The sequence below is a fragment of the Giraffa tippelskirchi genome, chromosome 3 (genome assembly GCF_054371585.1).
Source record: "Giraffa tippelskirchi isolate mGirTip1 chromosome 3, T2T-mGirTip1v1.2.pri, whole genome shotgun sequence".
NCBI lineage: Eukaryota > Metazoa > Chordata > Mammalia > Artiodactyla > Giraffidae > Giraffa > Giraffa tippelskirchi.
Genome location: NC_137277.1, coordinates 67,966,079 through 67,986,728, shown reverse-complemented (window position 1 = coordinate 67,986,728; position 20,650 = coordinate 67,966,079). Strand labels below are relative to the sequence as shown.

The window sequence follows — 20,650 nt, the reverse complement described above, 5'->3', positions numbered from 1 at the left end:
TCCATGGGGCTGCAAAGGGTCAGACACGACTGAGAGACTGAAACTTTGTCCTGGGCTGGTTGATTGTAAGGAACAGAAACTCCTTCAAGCTGTCTCAACAATGGAGTGTGCAGCAGTAGGAAGCTGGGCTTCTGTGGAGCCCACAGCAGGACCCACAGAAAGCTCCGACAGCAGTGGCCGCTGCCTCTCTCCAAGGCCACATGATCTCTACCCCATGGCTATTCAACTTTATCCTTTTCCCTTCCACCAGCATTTGGTTCCCATCTCCCAAAGAGGCTCAAGGTCAGGGTTGCTGCCCTGCTGTGGCCTCAGTCCTATTTAGAAGATGATAGAGACTTCCTTGATAGTCAAGTGGCTAAGACTCTGTGCTCTCAATGCAGGGGGCCCAGCTTCCATCCCTGGTCAGGGAACTAGATCCCACATGCCACAGCTGAGAGTTAGCATGCCACAACTAAAAATCCCACATGCCATTACTAAGGATCCCACATGCCACAACTAAGATTGAGTGCAGCCAAATAAACAAATAAATATGACAGCTAGTTCCCACACTTCTGCCTGCCAAGTCCTGGGAAAGGGAGGTAACCCAATGGGTTCTAGCTGGGCAATGATGAGTACCCCAGAGGCCTCTCCTCGCCCAGGGAAAGTGTTGCAGTCAGCAGGCATCTCCCGTGGGCTCATTTTCCACCCACCTTCAAAGACCTCACCATCACTTCCAGGGACTGCCTGTCCCCTCCAACCTGGCCTCTCCCAGGGTGCACTGCTGCATGCTCTTTCCTTCCGAAGGATCTGTATTTGCCTTATGGTAAAAATCCCCCTTTATTCAAGTCCCAGCCCAAGTCAGCCCCCTCTGCTCCCAGGGACTGTACTGGGAATCTAGGTGCCCCAGTGGCCTTTAGCTCTGGTGCAAGGCTCCCTGGCCTCTCCTGTGTGTGCCCCCAACTAGGACAGGGGGGTTGGGAGTAGAACTCCTGCACAGGCCCCCTTGGAGTTCCCGTGATACCTGGAAAGATGCTCAGCTCCCTGGATGGATGGGCACCAGGGGATTTGGAAGATTGTAGCAACGGGTGCACAGAATCAAGCTCTCCTGGTCCATGGAGACTCTCTGACAGAGAGGCCAGGGTTAAAGATTGGACCGCTCTGAGGCTCTGCTAGCTGGGGCCGCGGGAGCCCTGTGGGAGCGGGTGTGCCTGGAGCTCAAGGACAAAGTCCTGTCATAAATTACGTGGGCCCAGAGGACTCGGCCATTTCCTCCTGGGGCCCTTCCTCCTCTTCCTCCTCTTTTGTGTGCTCTGACACACCCAGAGCCCTGGCACTGCCTTCTGCCCGGCTCCTTTCGGAGGACCTGGGTGGAGAAGAAGGCAAGCAACAAGACCCCTACCCTGACAAGGTAAGGTCACTTCCGGGGCCTTCTCTGTGGGCTGGTTGCCCCGAGCCTGCATTCTGCCAGCTGGGAGGGTGGGAGGAGGGTCTTTGGGCAGGGGGTGGGTTGGGAGTCACAGCCTTGGGAAAGCACTGCAGGGAACAAGATGATGAGGAGGGAGCATGAGAACCCTTTCAGGAGCCTAGAACTCCAGCCCAGAGATCCATCCCAGCAGCTGCAGGGCGGCTGGGGCCTGAGCAGGAGGAGGGGGTGTGCTGGGCCTCTGCTCTAGGAAGGCAGGCGCAAGAGTGGAGGCGGGTGGCAGGTGCGGGAGCTGCCTTCTCCCAGCAGGAGGGCCTCAGCGTGGCCTCAGGAGGTGTGAGGCCTCGGCCCGAGGCCTGGGTACCTGGCAACGTCAGCCGTGTCGTATGTGCTGTTTCCCCGCACTTGGAGTGTTATTGCCTCGGTTTCACGGACGAGGAAACTGAGGTCCATGAGAGATGACGTGCCCACAGGTAGAAGCAAAGGGGGACTTGACGCCCAGGCCCAGGCTGATCTGAGTTACCACCTACCTTCTTGGACAATTGCAGACAAGTGTGTTCATCACCTCTGAATATCTTGGGTCCCAGAGTAAGGCAGGACCTTGCCTGCCAGGTCTCAAAGCCTCCCCTGGGTGGGGTGCTGGGCTGTGGGGGGACGGAGTTCTGAGAGGAGGAACACTACCTGGCTCTCCCTAGAGCTGTCAGGGTGGTGGGCACTGTCCTCACTTCTCACAGGAGGGACTCTGACACAGACTCAGCTGGGTGGGGCCGCATCCTGAAACTCCTAACCCCACAACCAGGTCTTCCCCTCAGTCTCCACTCTTTAACTCTGGACTTAAATGTTGTTCCAACCTGAACTCCATTCAGGGTTTTATTTTGAAGAAAACCAAACTGTGTGCAGCTATCGGCCTGGAGCACAGGTCCCCAAGGAAACTTTGTTTAGAGCCACTCAGTTCAGTGTCACCCCATCTCTCTGAACCCACTGGGAGCTGAACGCTGGCCCTCACTGCCTTCTCCCAAGGGAGCTGTCCGTGTGTGTCTTGGGCCCTGCTGCACCCCTACTTCAAAACGGCTTACAGTGGGGGTGGGAGTTACAGCTAGATGTAAGGGTGACACAGCAGGGGTGAACATTTCCCAATTTCCCAGCTACATTCTTATAACTGAGTGCTTTTCATGTCATATGAAGGCCCTTGCTTCTACATTCTCAGTCCCTGTGACAAGCCCTCCAGGGAAGAGCAGCAGGAATTACAGGACATTTTTCACAATAGAGGACATTGAGATGAAGGAGGGTAAAATCCTTCGCTCAAAACCACTGGATATGACTGCCTTGAGGGCACAGGTTGGACCTGCTCACAGTTTCTCAGGCCCCTGCACCCACCCATGGCCTGGAGGAGAGGAGGCCCTGGGCAGAGAGCTGTATGGAGGAGTGGAGTCATGAGTGGCAGAAACAGAGGTTGGAACGAAATCATGTTTTCTAGTCGATTTTCAAGTTAGACTCTCTTGTCTTCCTCCTCAATTAATCAAGCAGTGTGTATCTCCTTTCTGCACTGCTGAATTGGTGAGGCGAGGCTGTGCCAAAGAAAAGTCACCCATCTGGGGGCACAGACCTCAGGCATCAGGAAGTCAGAGGTGGAGATTTTTGGGGCCAAGGACGAGTGGGGAAGGGAGAGGGACCGAAGGAGGCTGCGAAAGCAAGGATGGTTTGATGAAGCTGCTGGAGAGCTAGGATGCCAGGCTGAGGAAAGAACATCCTAAAGATGCAGAGGAAAGAAAGTACAAGTCCAGCCTGGGCACTGCTGGCTCCTGGCAGGACCCTAGAGCAGGTATAAAGAGGTTGCAAGAAATGCTTTTTCCGTGCTGAGAATGGCATTCTCTTCTGTACTAATACAGTAGCCACTGGCCACACAGGGCTACAGAGCCCTGAAAGTGCAGCCAGCATGCCTGAGGAATTTTTAATTTTAATTAAGACTAATTTAAATTTCAGTGGCCACATGTGGCTGTGTGCTGTGCTGCGCTCAATGTGTCTGACTCTTTGCAACCCCATGCACTGTAGCCCACCAGGCTCCTGAATCCATGGGATTCTCCAGGCAAGAAGACTGGAGTGGGTTGCCATTTCCTACTTTAGGGGATCTTCTCAACCTAGGGTTAGAACTCGTGTCTCTTGCTTCTCCTGCATTGGCAGACAGATTCTCTACCACTGCACCACATGTGGCTAGTGGCTACTATATTGGACCTCACAGGTCTAGAGAGCAGAGCATGTCAGATTTGGGAGAGAGGAGAAGTGTAATAAACAAACAGAGCCAAACAAGTGTGGGTTCAAATCCTGACCCGGCCACTTACCAAGGGTGGTACCTGAAGCCTCAGTTTCTTCAGCTGTCAGGTGGAACCACATCACTTACCCTGCAGCATTAATGTACAGATTAAACTAATGAACCACTATTTAAAAACTCCAAGTAAGTGTAGTATGAGCCCCTACTCTGTTTTGGGGGCCAGGGATGGAGTGCTGAGGGGGTACAGAGAGGGGCCATGGCAGAGTGGAGTACTGGCGTGTACATGTGGATGTATCTGTCAACTTCTCTCTCATCCATCTCCTGCCATATTCAAAAGGTAAACAAGAGCCTTTTGAGATAGCTTACAGAGATACCTGTAATACAGAGGAATCAAAATTGAAATGAGAAACCAAGATGAAGGAAAATTAAGGTAAATATGATGCAGCTGGAAAAAGTTTCATAAAAAGTTCCCATCTATTTGCTAGACAACGCTACCAAATGTATTCTGGGCTTTCTGGCAGATGATCAAAAATAAAATACAAGCAGCGACAAGAATAATAATGTCCTCAAGTTAATAACAAGACCATTTCTGAGAAGAAGCACTGATGGGATACCAGGAAGGGGATATCAAATGAGAAAACGCTATTGGCAAAAAAAGTAAATTCAGGAGGGCTTCTCAAGGGCCATCCCTGTTAAGATCTCTCCAGGCAGGCTGACAGCACCTTGCCAAAGTGAATCTCAAGAAAAGAAATGTTCTCTGGACAGGTATAAATTATGGGTTTCAATTCAGGGTGGTGAATGCCCTTCCTGAGGGCTGGCCAGGGTCTTCTGGGACCAGAGAGGGACAGATATTAGGTAGGGTGGCTGAGAACAGCATCAGGGAGGCTGCAAGGGGACTCTTTTTTTTAAAATGTTATTTTTACTTTAACACCAAAAATATTTTATATTGGAGTATAGCCGATTAACGATATTGTGATAGTTTCAGGTGAACAGCGAAGGGACTGTCATACATATATATGTATCCATTCACCCCCAAACCTCCGTACCATCCAGACTGGCACATAACATTGAGCAGAGTTCCTTGTGCTATACAATAGGTTTTTGTTGGTTATCCATTTTAAATATAGCAATATGTACATGACCTTCCCAAAGTCTTTAACTATCTGCAAGGGGACTCTTAAGCCAAATCTGGAAGAGTGGGCTGGAGCTGAGGCTGGAGAGGCAGGGACTTCACCTATACCTGCAGGGAACTGGAAAGGACCTGAACCCAGATGTGAGAGGGGAAGGGATAAAAGTGGTTTAATTCACTTACTCATGACTTAGCAGAGGACTGGCAGGCTTGGCGAGTTCCCCACAAGTGCATTGGCCCTCAAGAGTGGGAGCAGAGCCCTGCTGGAAACAGAGATTCCCCTGAGAGTGACCCTTCACCAGAATCAACCTGCCATCTCTGACTTCCTGGGAGGGAACAGGACCGAGGCTCTGGGGGAGCCAGTTCTTGCATTGTCTCACACTGCAAGGGCTTTGGTAGTGGGGATGGCCAGCCCCTGTGCCCACTACAGGAAGATGGGAAAGAGGACTGAAACTTTATATCCTCACCCTGGGCCACGTGGGCAGAAGAGAAAGGGCCCTAGCAAGGACCCAGGAGTATCATGTCTCCAGGTCGGGGCACCTCCGTACACCTCCTGGGTGGCCAGTCACAGGTATTCCTGGCATCCTGCCATCAGCTCCTGCCATCAGCTCCTTCATGCCCCTCTGTCATTGAGCTTGGTGGCTGATCTTTGCAGGTAGTCATCACTGTGGGAAAGGGGTGGAACTGATTTCAGGGCTAATGACAATCCTGTGAACAGTAAAATAAATAATAAAAGTGATCTCTGGATTTGGGAAAGCCCATCTCTCTCTGCTCCCTATCTCAATTCCCCTTCCAGGAAAAACCACTGTCAATGGTTTAACATAATTACCTCTAAAAAGGATGTATCTCCTAAAAATACATCTTATATTTTAAAACAAAAATGGCAGTCTTGTGCTCATGCTCAGTTGTGTCTGACTCTTTGTGACCCTATGGACTGTGGCCCACCAGGCTTCTCTGTCCATGGGATTTTCCAGGCAAGAATACTGGAGTGCGTTGCCATTTCCTCCTCCAGAGGATCTTCCTGATCCAGGGACTGAACCCGAGCTGCCTGTGTCTCCTGCATTGCCAGGTGGACTCTACTACTGAGCCACCTGGGAAGTCCATGGCAAAAATGGCATAATTGTATAAAATATAGCTTGGTTTTAATTACATACTCATATATCAACATGTATTTAGATGGAACCATATGAAACTGCCAGTACTTGACTTTCTTGACTGTCTGGACTGGGTAGTCCAGCCCAGATTCCTTATCACCTGCTGGATGGTTCTGACTTCCACAGAGTGGTGGCCCTTTCTGCCTTCACCAGCCCATATAGGCTTTGTTTTCCTTGGAGTGATGGATTCCATGCTAGAGACCTTGGGCTCTAGGTGGGGAGAGAGGAGTGGAGAATAGACAGTTAGCTGGTGGCATAGCATACCTTCCAAGGTTCTCATTCTGTTACCCAACCCTTTCTGCCCCAAAATGCTCACATCCCTGCCTTGGGCAATGCTTTTTAGTCCTTCAGGAGAGGGCTCCTTCTGGACTGGCAGCTCATAGACCAGAGTCTCCATTTGGGTTTTGCCTTTTAGACCCCAATCTCCCGAAACATGCCCCCCACACCACTTAGCACACAGTCTCTTGCCTACTCTGGTCCTTTTTGGTCCCTGCAGCACTTTTATTTTCTCCCTAGATCTACCTTCCTACTCATTTTTTAGCATTTCTTACCACTCCCGCTACATACACTCCAGTTCAATGATGCCCCAGAAATGCATGTTAGAGGTGTGGCTTTAGACTTCCAAAAGCTCTGAGGAGGTCTTTGGGAACCAGCAGCTTATCCTTCTACCTTCAGGTTATAGTCATCCCCATTCTGATTCTTAAGATTAGGCAGACTCTGGGTCCAGTGCAGGACACTGATCCCCACAGTCTCATACTGACCAGCCTCAGAGCTGGACAAGGGGGCCTGAGCTAAGAAGAAACATCTCACTTCAAAAGGGCAGGGACTTGAAAATACTCCTGGGCTTCACCTCATAGACAACCCCTTACCTGCCTTCCTGGGATGCGTGCCAGGCTGCATCCATCTTCCTGGTAGCTATTTATCCACCTACCAACCCATCTATCCATCCATCTATCTACCCATCTACATATCTATCCATCCATCCATCCATCCACCCACCCATCCATCCATCCACCCACCCACTCACACATCTATCCATACACCCATCCATCCATCCATCCATCCATCCATCCATCCATCTCTTCATCCATCCATCCACTCACCCACACATTTATCCATACATCTACCCATCCATCCATCTGTCTGTCCATCCGTTATTCAGCAAACATTTTGTGAATTCCTTATGGAATGAGTAAGGCAATGTTTTGCTCCTAAGTATCTCACAAATGTGGGAGAAACACATACAATGACACAAAAAGCAGAAGTAAGTGATGATACAGAAAGAGCTGCTGCATGTGAGATGTGTGTGCCTGTGTGTGAGTACCTGTGTACATGTATATGTGTTCCTGATTCATTTCAGATCAAGAACAGAGACACGGTACTTGACTCAGTCAGTCTCTCCCATCAGGAAGCTTCCATAAGCCTCTTATTCTTCTCCATCAGAGGGCAGATAGACTGAAAACCACAATCACAGGAAACTAACCAATCTGATCACATGGATCACAACCTTGTCTATCTCAATGAAAGTATGAGCCATGCCTTGCAGGGCCACCCAAGATGGACGGGTCATGGTGGAGAGTTCTGACAAAATGTGGCTCACTGGAGAAGGGAATGGCAAACCACTTCAGCATTTTTGCCTTGAGAACCCCATGAACAGTATGAGAAGGCAAAAAGATAGGACACTGAAAGATGAACTCCCCAGGTCGGTAGGTGCCCAATATACTACTGGAGATGAGTGGAGAAATAACTCCAGAAAGAATGAAGAGACAGAGCCAAAGCAAAAACAACACCCAGTTGTGGATGTGACTGGTGATGGAAGTAAAGTCTGATGCTATAAAGAGCAATATTGCATAGGAACCTGGAATGTGAGGTTCATGAATCAAGGCAAATTAGAAGTGGTCAAACAGGAGATGGCAAGAGTGACCGTCAACATTTTAGCAATCAGCGAACTAAAATGGACTGGAATGGGTGAATTTAACTCAGATGACCATTATATCTACTACTGTGGGCACGAATCCCTTAGAAGAAATGGAGTAGCCATCATAGTCAACAGAACAGTCCAAAATGCAGTACTTGGATGCAATCTCAAAAACGATAGAATGATCTCTGTTCGTTTCCAAGGCAAACCATTCACTATCACAGTAATCCAAGTCTATGTCCCAACCAGTAACACCAAAGAACCTGAAGTTGAACGGTTCTATGAAAACCTACAAGACCTTCTAGAACTAACACCCCCAAAAGATGTCCTTTTCATTATAGGGGACTGGAATGCAAAAGTAGGAAGTCAAGAAACACCTGGCGTGACAGGCAAATTTGGCCTTGGAGTACAGAATGAAGCAGGGCAAAGGCTAATAGAGTTTTGCCAAGAGAACGCACTGGTCATAGCAAACACCCTCTTCCAACAACACAAGAGAAGACTCTACACGTGGACATCACCAGATGGTCAACACCGAAATCAGATTGATTATATTCTTTGCAGCCAAAGATGGAGAAGCTCTATACAGGCAGCAAAAACAAGACCGGGAGCAGACTGTGGCTCAGATCATGAACTGCTTATTGCCAAATTCAGACTTAAATTGAAGAAAGTAGGGAAAACCACTAGTCCATTCAGGTATGACCTAGATCAAATCCCTTATGAGTATACAGTAGAAGTGACAAATAGATTTCAGGGACTAGGTCTGATAGACAGAGTGCCTGATGAACCATGGACAGAGGTTCGTGACATTGTACAGGAGACAGGGATCAAGACAATCCCCAGGGAAAAGAAATGCAAAAAAGCAAAATGGCTGTCTGAGGAGGCCTTACAGATAGCTGGGAAGAGAAGAGAAGCGAAAAGCAAAGGAGAAAAGGAAAGATATTCCCATCTGAATGCAGAGTTCCAAAGAATAGCAAGGAGAGATAAGAAAGCCTTCCTCAGCGATCAATGCAAAGAAATAGAGGAAAACAATAAATTGGGAAAGACTAGAGATCTCTTCAAGAAAATTAGAGATACCAAAGGAACATTTCATGCAAAGATAGGCTCGATAAAGGACAGAAATGGTATGGACCTAACAGAAGCAGAAGATATTAAGAAGAGGTGGCAAGAATACACAGAAGAACTGTACAAAAGAGATCTTCATGACCTAGATAATCACGATGGTGTGATCACTCACCTAGAGCCAGACATCCTGGAATGCAAAGTCAAGTTGGCCTTAGAAAGCATCACTACGAACAAAGCTAGTGGAGGTGATGGAATTCCAGTTGAGCTATTTCAAATCCTGAAAGATGATGCTGTGAAAGTGCTGCACTCGATATGCCAGCAAATTTGGAAAACTCAGCAGTGACCACAGGACTCGAAAAGGTCAGTTTTTGTTTCAATCCCAAAGAAAGGCAATGCCAAAGAATGCTCAAACTACCGCACAATTGCACTCATCTCACATGCTAGTAACGTAATGCTCAAAATTCTCCAAGCCAGGCTCCAGCAATATGTGAACCATGAACTTCCAGATGTTCAAGCTGGTTTTAGAAAAGACAGAGGAACCAGAGATCAAATTGCCAATATCCGCTGGATCATCGAAAAAGCAAGAGAGTTCCAGAAAAACATCTATTTATGCTTTATTGACTATGCCAAAGCCTTTGACTGTGTGGATCACAATAAACTGTGGAAAATTCTGAAAGAGGTGGGAATACCAGACCATCTGACCTGTGTCTTGAGAAACCTGTATGCAGGTCAGGAAGCAACAGTTAGAACTGGACATGGAACAACAGACTGGTTCCAAATAGGAAAAGGAGTACGTCAAGGCTGTATATTGTCACCCTGCTTATTTAACTTATATGCAGAGTACATCATGAGAAACGCTGGGCTGGAAGAAACACAAGCTGGAATCAAGATTGGCAGGAGAAATATCAATAACCTCAGATATGCAGATGACACCACCCTTATGGCAAAAAGTGAAGAAGAACTAAAGAGCTTCTTGATGAAACTGAAAGAGGAGAGTGAAAAAGTTGACTTAAAGCTCAACATTCAGAAAACTAAGATCATGGCATCTGGTCCCATCACTTCATGGGAAATAGATGGGGAAACAGTGGAAACAGTGTCAGACTTTATTTTGGGGGGCTCCAAAATCACTGCTGATGGTGATTGCAGCCATGAAATTAAAAGACGCTTACTCCTTGGAAGGAAGGTTATGGCCAACCTAGATAGCATATTTAAAAGCAGAGACATTACTTTGCCAACAAAAGTCCGTCTAGTCAAGGCTATGGTTTTTCCAGTGGTCATGTATGAATGTGAGAGTTGGACAGTGAAGAAAGCTGAGCGTCGCAGAATTGATGCTTTTGAACTGTGGTGTTGGAGAAGACTCTTGACAGTCCCTTGGACTGCAAGGAGATCCAATCAATCCATCCTAAAAGAGATCAATCCTGGGTGTTCATTGGAAGGACTGATGTTGAAGCTGAAACTCCAATACTTAGGCCACCTCATGCGAAGAGTTGACTCACTGGAAAGACCCTAATGCTGGGTAGGATTGGGGGCAGGAGGAGAGAGGGATGACAGAGGATGAGACGGTTGGATCGCATCACTGACTCGATGGACATGGGTTTGGGTGGACTCCGGGAGTTGGTGATGGACAGAGAGGCCTGGCGTGCTGCAATTCATGGGGTCGCAAAGAGTCAGACACGACTGAGCAACTGAACTGAACTGAACTGACAAGAATCCGCCATGGGTATACATGTGTTCCCCTTCCAGACCCCCCCTCCGACCTCTCCCCTCATCCCATCCCTCTGGGTCATCCCGGTGCACCAGCCCTGAGCACCCTGTATCATGCATTGAACCTGGACTGGTGGTTTGTTTCACATATGATAATTTACATGCTTCATCTTCCCTTGTAGTTTGATGATGTTATTTAGTAGTATGCTTCTGTTCTTTCTCTCTTGCTTCTGAGTATCTATGGTAGGCTTTTGATTTGTGGTTACCATGGGGTTCATGTATGTTGACCTATAACTGTATCTGTTTTAAACAGGTAGCCCTTTAATTTCAAATACAGTGTAAAAGATCTACTCTTTTTTTTTTTAATTACCTCAGGTTTAATTAACATCAATCACTCACATAGTTACAAAAAATTTTTCTTGTGATAAGAACGTTTAAGATCTACTCTCTAAGAGGTTTTCAAATATACAATATAGGGTTGTTGACTGTAGTTACCATGCTGTACATTTACATCCCCAGAGTTATTTATCTTATAACTGGAAGTTTTTACATTTTGACCACCTTATTGTAAAAGATTTATGCTTAAAAATTCTCCCTCCCACCCCATTTTGTGTTTTTGGTGTCATATTTTACATCTTCACGTTTATACCTTCACTGATTATTGTAGTTATACTTAGTGTTATACTTTTTTTAGTCTTTTAATCTTCATAACAACTTATTTAAATGGTTGATACTCAACCTTTACTATATATCTGTCTTTAACAGTGGGATTTTTCTTTCTTATAGGTACTTATTTCTTCTTATAACTTTTTCCTTTTCTTTGAAAAGACTCTTTAACATTTCTTTTAGGGTTAGTTTAGTATTGATGAACTTGTTTTAGTTTTTTCTTATCTGAAAAGTTATTTACCTCTCTTTCAATTTTAAATGATAAATGATAATGTTGGTGGATACAGTATCCTAGATTTCATGTTTTTTTCCCTTTCAACATTTTAAATATATCATGTCATTCCTTTTTGGCCTATAAAGCTTCTGCAGAAAAGTCAGCTGATAGTCTTATGGGGTTTCCCTTGTATATAACTCTTTGTTTTTTCTCCTGTTGTCTCTAGAATTCTCTCTTTTTCTTTAACTTTTGCCATTTCAATTATGATACATCTTGATGTGGGTTTGTTCTGTTTATCTTGTTTGGGACTCTATGCTTGGACTGTGTACCTGGATATCTGTTTCCTGCTTCAGGCTTGGGAAGTTTTCAATCATAATTTTATTAAATACTTTCTTTTTTTTTACTTTCTTCTCTATCTTGTCTTCTGGGACCCTTATGATGTTAATATTGGTATATTTGATGTTATCCCAAAGATCCCTTACACTGTTTTAATTTGTTTTTCTTTTTACTGTTTTTTATGGATGATTTTCATCATTCTACCTTCCACATCACTTATGCATTTTTCTATATCACCTAGTCTGTTGTTCACTCCTTCTGGTGTGCTTTTCATTTGAGTTATTGTATTCTTCAGCTCTTACTGGTTCTTTTTTATATTTTCTAGTTCTTTGTTAAAATTCTTCCTGTGTTCATCTACTCTTTTCCCTAATTCACTTAGCAGTCTTTTTACCAATGCTTTGAATTCTTTATCTAGTAAATTATTTATTTCTGTTTCATTAGTTGTATTTTTTATGGGTTTCCTCTTGCCCTTTCAATAAAGACAAATTCTTCTCTCTTCTCATTTTAATTATCTTTCTCTGTCTCTATGAATTCAGGTGAAATTGTTACACATGGTGGTCTTAAAGTGGTGTTCTTACGTGAGAGTGTCCCTGTACACTTTGCCTATGCCCAGTGGCTTTGCTGTGAGGTATGAATTTGATGTGAACACAAGTGCCATTTTTCCTCAGGGTGTGCTGGCAGCTATCACCGTGGTGCTAGGTGGGGCTGGAGAAAGAGGGGATAGGGCTAGAGCCAGGTGTGAAGTGGGTCTTCCCCTTTGCTCAGTGGCTAATACTGCCTTATTGAGGGTGAGCTTAGGTAACAAGTTGCTAGAACAGAAGCCTTGTGTGTCAGGTGTGAGCTGGCTAAGTCCCCTTTAAGTGTGTGTTTTTCCCTTTCCCAGCACCAGCACGTTTAGCCCCAGAAGGGAACAGTGCTAGAGCAAGGGCTGGTGTGGGTATTCAACAAAGGTTGGGCACAGAGGATGGTGATATGGCCACAGTCAGAGACCTGGACTGGCTCTCATGTAACACCTGTGCAATCACCCGTAAGGACGGCCCCCTCCCTGCTAGGAAGCTTCTTAGTATTTGAGCTGCCAGAGTCTCACAGCCAAGCCTTTTCCTTGGTTATGGCAGCCCTCCCTCCGGTGTGGAGCTGTGACGTGAGGGAAGCAGTGCTAGAGCATTCACTCTGCTCAGGCTAAGGTGTGCTCTAGAGTGGTCCTGGGAAACAAGTCAGCTGACTGTGTGATTTCAGTCTGCCCCCTCCAATCTGCCTTGGGAGCAGGCAAGTGTTCATGTGCTCTTCACAAGCAGGGTCCAGTCTTCCCACAGCCCTCTTGTTAGTCCCACTGACCCTCCAACAAGCCAAGGGGGTTTGTCTTCCCTTTGTCATACCCAGGGCTAGGGAACCCAATGAGTGGCTCAAACTGCTTCCTTTCCAGGGAGGGTCTCTGCCTGTGTAACCTCTTTTCCTCTGAGTCCCCTCCCAGGGACACAGATTCCAACCTGATCACTTCTCTTATCTTCCTACCCAATTCTGTGTATATCTTTCTTAGAGTCTTGGTCATAGAGGAGTCTTTCTGTTAGTCTCCAGTTAGTTTTCTGTGAGAATTTTTCCACACATAGATGTATTTTTGATGTGTTTGGGGGGGGTGAGTTTACTCTGCCATCTTTGTTTGGATGCTCATCTTTTTTAATATAGTCTTTCGATATTATAAGTTCCCTTCTAAGCAAGTTCTCACTGTATTCTACAACTTTTAATAAGTTGTGTCTTCATTTTCATTTAATTGAAAACACTTTAAGAATTTTTCTTAAGACTTTGACTTGTATTATTTATGCTTCTTAATCTCCAAATATTGGGGGATTTTCCAGCTATTTTGATTTATAGTTTAATTTCTTTGTGGTCAAAGAGCAGACATTGCATGATTTTTATTTTTAAGATTTGCTCAGGAGTGTTTATGACCCAGAAGGTGTTCTATCTTGGTGAATGTTCCATGTGAACTTGAGATGAAAGTATATTCTGTTTTCATTAGATGAAGTATTCTATAAATGTCAATTAGATCCAGTTGACAAACAATCTTATTCATTTCATCTATGTCCTTGCTGATTTTACGCTTGCTAAATACATTAATTACTGATAAAACATGTTGAAGTCTCCAACTGTAATATTGGATTTACCTTTTTCTCCTTGTAGGTTTACCAGTTTTTGCCACATGTATTGTGATGCCCTGTTATTAGGCACATACATGTTAAGTAATGTTATATCTTCTTTAGGAGTTGGCCACTTTATTATTATGTTATTCCTGTTTATATTCTTCATAATTGTCCTTGCCCTGAAGTCCACACTGTCTTAATTAAGTATAGCTACTCCAACTTTCTCTTGATTAGTATTAACATGGTATATTTCTCTCTGTCTATTTATCTTAAGTCTATCTAAGTCTTTATATTTATAGTGAGTTTCTTGTAGACAACATATAGTTGGAAGCCTCACGCTTTTAAAAGATGAAATCTTTGGATCTTAGCGATCATTCAGATATGAGGATTATAGGATGACTCAAATGTTTTCTTCAACAATTGATAGTTTCATTCACTGAGATGAAAAATGAAGGGGAAAGAGAAGATTAGAAGACAGAGGAGATGTGTATTCATGTTGAGTTTGTTGTGCCCGTGGCCTATCTGCTGGAGATGTCCAAGGATTAGAGTCTGGGTAGATCTAAAGTTCCAGATAGAGATGAGGGTTAGAGACATTGAATTCAGTCAAGTGCTTTGATCCTGTCAGCGGCCCTGGGAAAGGGTGGGCATGCACAAGGGGAGTGGGCAGACTGAAAGAGAAGAGAATAAGGACCACCAGTTTGATAGAATTCTTTGATTTCAATGACAAGAGTCCAGATGGCTTCACTCAAATAACAAACTTCAAAAACGCAAACACAAAATTTCTGTCTTTGTTTCATTCCCTCTTGGCCTGCCAACTTTATTCTCTCCTATTTGCTATTTTTGGGACACTAGGACCATAGCCCCTGGCAGTTCTGGAATCATATTTCAAAACTTTGTGACTAGAGAGAAAAATCAATCCCCAGTTTCAATTCAGAACATTCCAGGGAAAGCCTGTGATTGGCCCTTGCTTACATCACACCCCATCTCTGAGGTACCATGATTCATGGTCCCTATCAGAAACATTTGGACAAAGGGAGGAGAATATCCCCCAAAAGAAAATAGAGAAAAGCGTATCAGGCAAACTGAAAGCATCAGTATGTCCCTCAGACACCAAGAGATCAAAGTGAGGGGAAAGAGTCCTGGGAGGAGATTGAGGGGAACCCCAGAATAAAAGGAAAGACAGAGAGGTGCAGTCCTGCAGAAGTCACAGGAGTGAGCTCAGGGAACAGGGCATGGCTGAAAGATTCTTGGCACTAACTTGGGCAATGTTGTCCCTGGAGGGATTGGTGCGGTGTTGGTGGGTATGTACATGTAACCCAAGACTTGGGAAGGTATGAAGGGCAAGAGATTGGAGACAGGGCAATTGTTTTAGGCAGTTCAGCTGTGGAGTAGAAACAAGAGGAAGGCAATATCTGGAGGGGGTCAGGAGGCCAAAAAATTCGTTTTAAGATAATCAAAACTTCAACTTGAAAATGTTACTGACAAGGGAGTATTGGAGTTATTTTCTGGTGGAATTGTCATGTCACTAAAGCAGGCTTTTTGATACATTAAAAATTTTTAAAGCAAAACAGAAGTTTAGATTTTAATCATATTTATAGGATTTCTAAGTTTTGCTTTACAAAATTGCTTGTTTGCTTCATCTCTCTCCTTCCCATCTCTACTCTTGGAGGAGATGGGAACAGGTCTGAAGTCCAAACACTTGTAATTTTGTATTCTGGTATCTATTCTCTGAGTACAAAATAGTCCCTTCCTTTGTTAAGATTCCCGAGTTTTTTTCTTTTATAACAAAAACAAATTCCACCTTTGTCCCAAAAAAAAAGATAGACAAAACTTGCATCTTTATGTAGGAAGGAAAAGTAAGAAGAGAAAGAATGAATGAAGATGTGAGAGAGAAGGGTGATTTTATTAGTTGTCTACTGCTGCATAACAAATTACTCCAAAATTTTGCAGCTTAAAATGACAAATATTTATTTTCTCACACAATTTCTGAAATCCAAGAGTGGTTTAGATGGGTGGTTCTGAGCCAGAAACCCTCATGAGGTTCTTTTGATTGGTTGGTTGGTTTTTGTTGTTGTTGGCTGCACCGGGTCTTATTTGCAGCATGCAAGATCTTTTTTTTTTTGAGTTGCCACATGTGGGATCTAGTTCCCTGACCAGGGATAAACCCAGGCCCACTGCACTGAAGCACACAGCCTTAGCTGTGGGGCCTCCAGGGAAGGCCCCCTCATGAGATTTGTGTTTGTTTTCTAGGGTTGCCATAACAAAATGCCACCGACTAGGCAGCTTAAACAAACAGACATTTCTGTCCTCACAATTCTGGAACTAGAAGTCCCAGACCAAAGATGCTGGCAGGGTTGATTTTTCCCGATGCCCCTCTCCTTGGTTACAGACAGTTACCTTCTTGCTACTCTGTTCTCATATGATCATCTCTGCACACACAGCTCTGGTATCTCTTTTTCTTCTTACAAGGGTATCAGTCACATTGGATTACACCCCACCCTAACAACTTCAGTTTAATTTCACCACCTCTTTAAAGGCCTTATCTTCAAATACAGTCCCATTGTGAGGTGCTGGGGTTAGTACTTCAACTTATGAACTTGAGAGGGGGAGTGGACACAATTCAACACTCAACAAGGTTGCAAGCTGTGGTCATCTGAAGCCTTGATCAAGGCTGAAAGATCTGCTTCCAAGATCACTGGCTGTTAACTAGAGACCTCCATGGGGCTGCTTGAGTGTCCTCATGAAATGGCAGCAAGTTTCCCCAGGCCAAGCAATTTTAGAGAGAAGAAGGAGAAAGCCCCAAGTCTTGGAAGCTATACTCTATCATTCCCATCTTATTCTATTTGGTAGAAGGAAGTCCCTAAATCCATGCCCATGGTAGGGAGAACGAATGAGTCTTCATCTTTGGAAGGGAGCAGAGACAAAGAATATGTGGGCATATTTTCATCACCACAACAATCGATAAAGCAAAAGCCCTGATGGAGGAGGCCAGAGAGGGCAGGGCTGGAAGGGTTAGTGTGGTGCTGTCAGAGGCCCCTTCCCTGAGCATCCCTTAAGTGCTCACAGGTACAGGAAAAGGCAGGGTTTGAACAGAGCTGGAAGCTGAGGGTGACTTCTTTTTCAGTGATGCAGATCAAGGAGTTCTGCAGAGTGATTAGTGGGAGGGAGCTTTGAAATTGGAGGGTTTTTTTTTTTTTTTTTTTTGCAGAAAGAGCTGACTAGAGCCCACTCAAGGATCCCCAAGCATTTCTAAAGTCTTAGGGGAGGAACAGGCCATGAAATTTCCCTGGGCCCTGTTGTCAAGATGGTGTGACCCATCCTTGGCATGCTCAGCTCAGTGCTCGGACTTTGCAAGGGGAGAGCAGGACTCAACAACATTCACAGGACAGGAGTGAATGTGGGCAGAGGGGTCCACAGAGTGTACAGCTCATTGTATTGCTTGTGTTCCATTTATGGGTACTTACAAAACTACTCTGTTCCAAAGAAGATTTAAGTTCAGTTTCCAGGCTGGTTGAGATAGAAATGAAGTTAGGATAGTTGATAGACTGGGGAGAAAAGCAAAAGCTGAGGAGTTGTGATGAAATGAGGGAACAGCTGCCATGGGCAGAGGGCCTGGTGCTGGTCTGGGGTGTGGCGGGAGAGTGGCAGTTGGAGGATGTGGCCTCTGCAGTGGAAGCATGGAGTCCTAACCAGTAGACCGCCAGGGAACTCCTTGGAGGACATAGCTTTTGGACTGGAGAAGTTCTGGGACGTGGGAAGACCAGGGGAAGTTGTGGGAAGTGGAATCAGTGAAGTCTGGAAGTCCAGGACACATGGCAGGTTCAACCCCCAGGGATGACAGGACTGGTGGGGAACGCCTGTGGGGCAGATCCTGGGGGCTGGAGAGGGTTGATGTCCATGGAGGTCAGTGCCATGGGTGAGGGTGAAGAGGGTGACAGAGCTGAAGAACACAGGTAGGCCTCAAATTCCTAGCTACGGGAGAAGTGAGGAGTGTGGGCCACAGTGGGGAGTCAGAGGTAGAAGATTCTCCCTGCCTCTTCCCCACCTGCCACCTCACTGGGGTATGTGAGGTGGTAAGGTGGACCAGCCTCTCTTTGAAAGAGCTGTAGCCTCTTTCAAGGACTCTCAGTCTGATTATTGCCTTTTACTTTTTAGGTGCTCAACAAATGCTGGGAGGTATAGATTGCCATAAACATATTAATGCCCACGCACTAAGTAAAAAATGGAATGAGAAAATTCTTTGTTCAGCAGAACAGAGAGGCAGAGACTCTGTCACATTTGCCCACTGCCTACAACGAGACACTTCTCTCGCCTCCCCACAGTCTGCTCAACTCAAACATGCTGACCTCGCATCCTCTGTACTTTTACCTCTGCCTTTGCTAAAGTTGCAGCACCCCTAGAGAATGCCCCTTTCCTTCCACTGTGAATTCTTGCTCATCTGGCAAAGCCAAAGTGCACCCTCTCCAAGGGCTTCCTTCTCTGTTTCACTGAACGGATATTTCCTAAGTTCCTCCCAGGGGCAGGTCTGAGTTACAAGCAGGGAGTATGTGACGAACAAAAAAGCCAGCCACTGTGTCAGGATGCTTAATGCAGAGAGGGCGGGGCTGGTGGTGGGCGGGGCTCCTTCTGCGATCAGGGCCCCGCCTTCCCTTCCCGACTGCTGCTGCTGCTAAGTCGCTTCAGTCGTGTCCGACTCTATGGGACCCTATGGACAGCAGCCCACCAGGCTCCTCTGCCCACAGGATTCTCTAGGCAAGAATACTGGAATGGGTTGTAGGGGGCAGCTACTCAGGCCTGCCTGATGCTCCTTGGGTACCGGAAGCAGCCAGGTGCTGAGACAGGTTTGAAAGGAGGCAGGTCCAGACTGAATTTACAGCTATGCTACTGATTAATGGGTCACTTTTCCTTTGTTGAGTCCCATGAATGAAATGGGGGTATCAGTGTTTTGTGGGTGCATGAGGTTTAGATCAAGTTTTTTGCATCTCAAGTTCTGCTGGCTGTTTCCCTCAGCACTCCATGTGACGTATGGTAATGACTGATGTTCACAGATGTCTGACCAGACACAGTCTGAGTTTCTGGGTGGTAGAGATGCTGTTCTGAGGATATTCAGAACCATTCCACTCCCTCTGTTGATCCCAGTGCCGAGTGCAAAACAGACGTTCAGTAAAGATGAGATAGGGCTTCCCTTGTGGCTCAGCTGGTAAAGAATCCGCCTGCAATGCAGGAGACCTAGGTTCAATCCCTGGATTGGGAAGATCCCCTGGAGAAGGGAAAGGCTACCCGCTGCAGTATCCTGGTCTGGAGAATTCCCATGGACTGTATAGTCCATGGGGTTGCAAAGAGTCGGACATGACTGAGTGACTTTCACTTCACTTCAAAGATGAGACAGGACTGAAGAAGCTGAGAGAGTCCCCCCTAACACTTGCCATGGGACTGTGACACATCCATCCATTCTTTCATGAGTCCTTTCTTGGCCCCATGCCAGGCACTCAGGGTTACACTGACAAGCACATGTGGCCCCTGCCCGTCAGGGCTCCAACTCATGGTCATGAAGACTGACGTTCTGCTTTCTCTCTGCACACAGGCTGTCAGGAGCAGCTGCCTCAGGATGTCAGGCTTGAGACTGGTAAGAATTGCATCTCTTCCATCAAGGGGTTGTTCATGGGAGTTGCCAAATGCTGACTCATTCCCAAGGAATGTGACCTTGGAAGGAAAATATCAGACACAGGGAGTTTGAGGGAAAAGTCAAAGTCGCTCAGTCGTCTCTGACTCTTTGTGACCCCAAGGACTATACAGTCCATGGAAGTCTCCAGGCCAGAATACTGGAGTGGGTAGCTGTTCCCTCCTCCAGGGGATCTTTCCAACCCAGGGATTGAACCCAGGTCTCCCACATTACAGGCAGATTCTTTACCAGCTGAACCACCAGACTGTATTAACTAAAGAAAATGAGTTTGGCCAAACTTGGTCTTGGCAGGATGGCCATGTGCACAGAGTAATCCCTCACTTATACTCAGGGCTTAAAATATCTTGACAAAACACACTACTATATTTAAAATAGGTGTCCCACAAGGATGTACTGTATAGGACAGTAAGATAAGATACTAAATATCTTGTAATAACCTATCATGGAAGAGAATGTGAAAAAGGAATTGTTGTTCAGTCACCAAGTTGGTCCAACTCTTTGTGACCCCATGGACTGCAGCATGCCAGGCTTCCCTGCCCCTCACTATCTCCTAGAGTTTGCGCAAGTTCATGTTCATTGAATCGGTGATGCCATCCAACCATCTCATCTTCTGTCATCCTCTTCTTCTGCCTTCAATCTTTCCCAGCATCAGGGTCTTTTCCAGTGAGTCAGCTGTTTGCATTAGGTGGCCAAAGTATTGGAGCTTCAGCTTTAGCGTCAGCCCTTCCAATGAGTATTCAGGGTTGATTTCCTTTAAGACCGACTAGTTTGATCTCCTTGCAGTCCAAGGGACTCTCAAGAGTCTTCTCCAGCACCACAGTTTGAAAGCATCAGTTCTTTGGTGCTCTACCTTCTTTATGGTCCAGTTCTCACATACTTACATGAATATATATATATGTGTGAATATATATATATATATATAACTGAATCACTTTGCTATACACTTGAAATTAACACACCATTGTAAATCAAATATAT

The 20,650-nt window shown here is 45.6% G+C and overlaps 1 protein-coding gene across 2 annotated transcripts in view; it reads left to right on the top strand.

Moving 5' to 3' along the window:
- Window positions 1–1,145: 1,145 nt before the first annotated feature.
- MYO7B (myosin VIIB) overlaps window positions 1,146–20,650 on the top strand; it is a 96,538-nt gene continuing 77,033 nt past the window's right edge. For both annotated transcript variants that reach the window (XM_081581124.1, XM_081581123.1), the window contains exons 1-2: window positions 1,146–1,387; window positions 19,574–19,615. In XM_081581124.1, coding sequence (XP_081437250.1) covers window positions 19,598–19,615 — 18 coding nt within the window. In that variant the 5' untranslated portion in view covers window positions 1,146–1,387; window positions 19,574–19,597. The remainder of the gene's footprint in view (window positions 1,388–19,573; window positions 19,616–20,650) is intronic.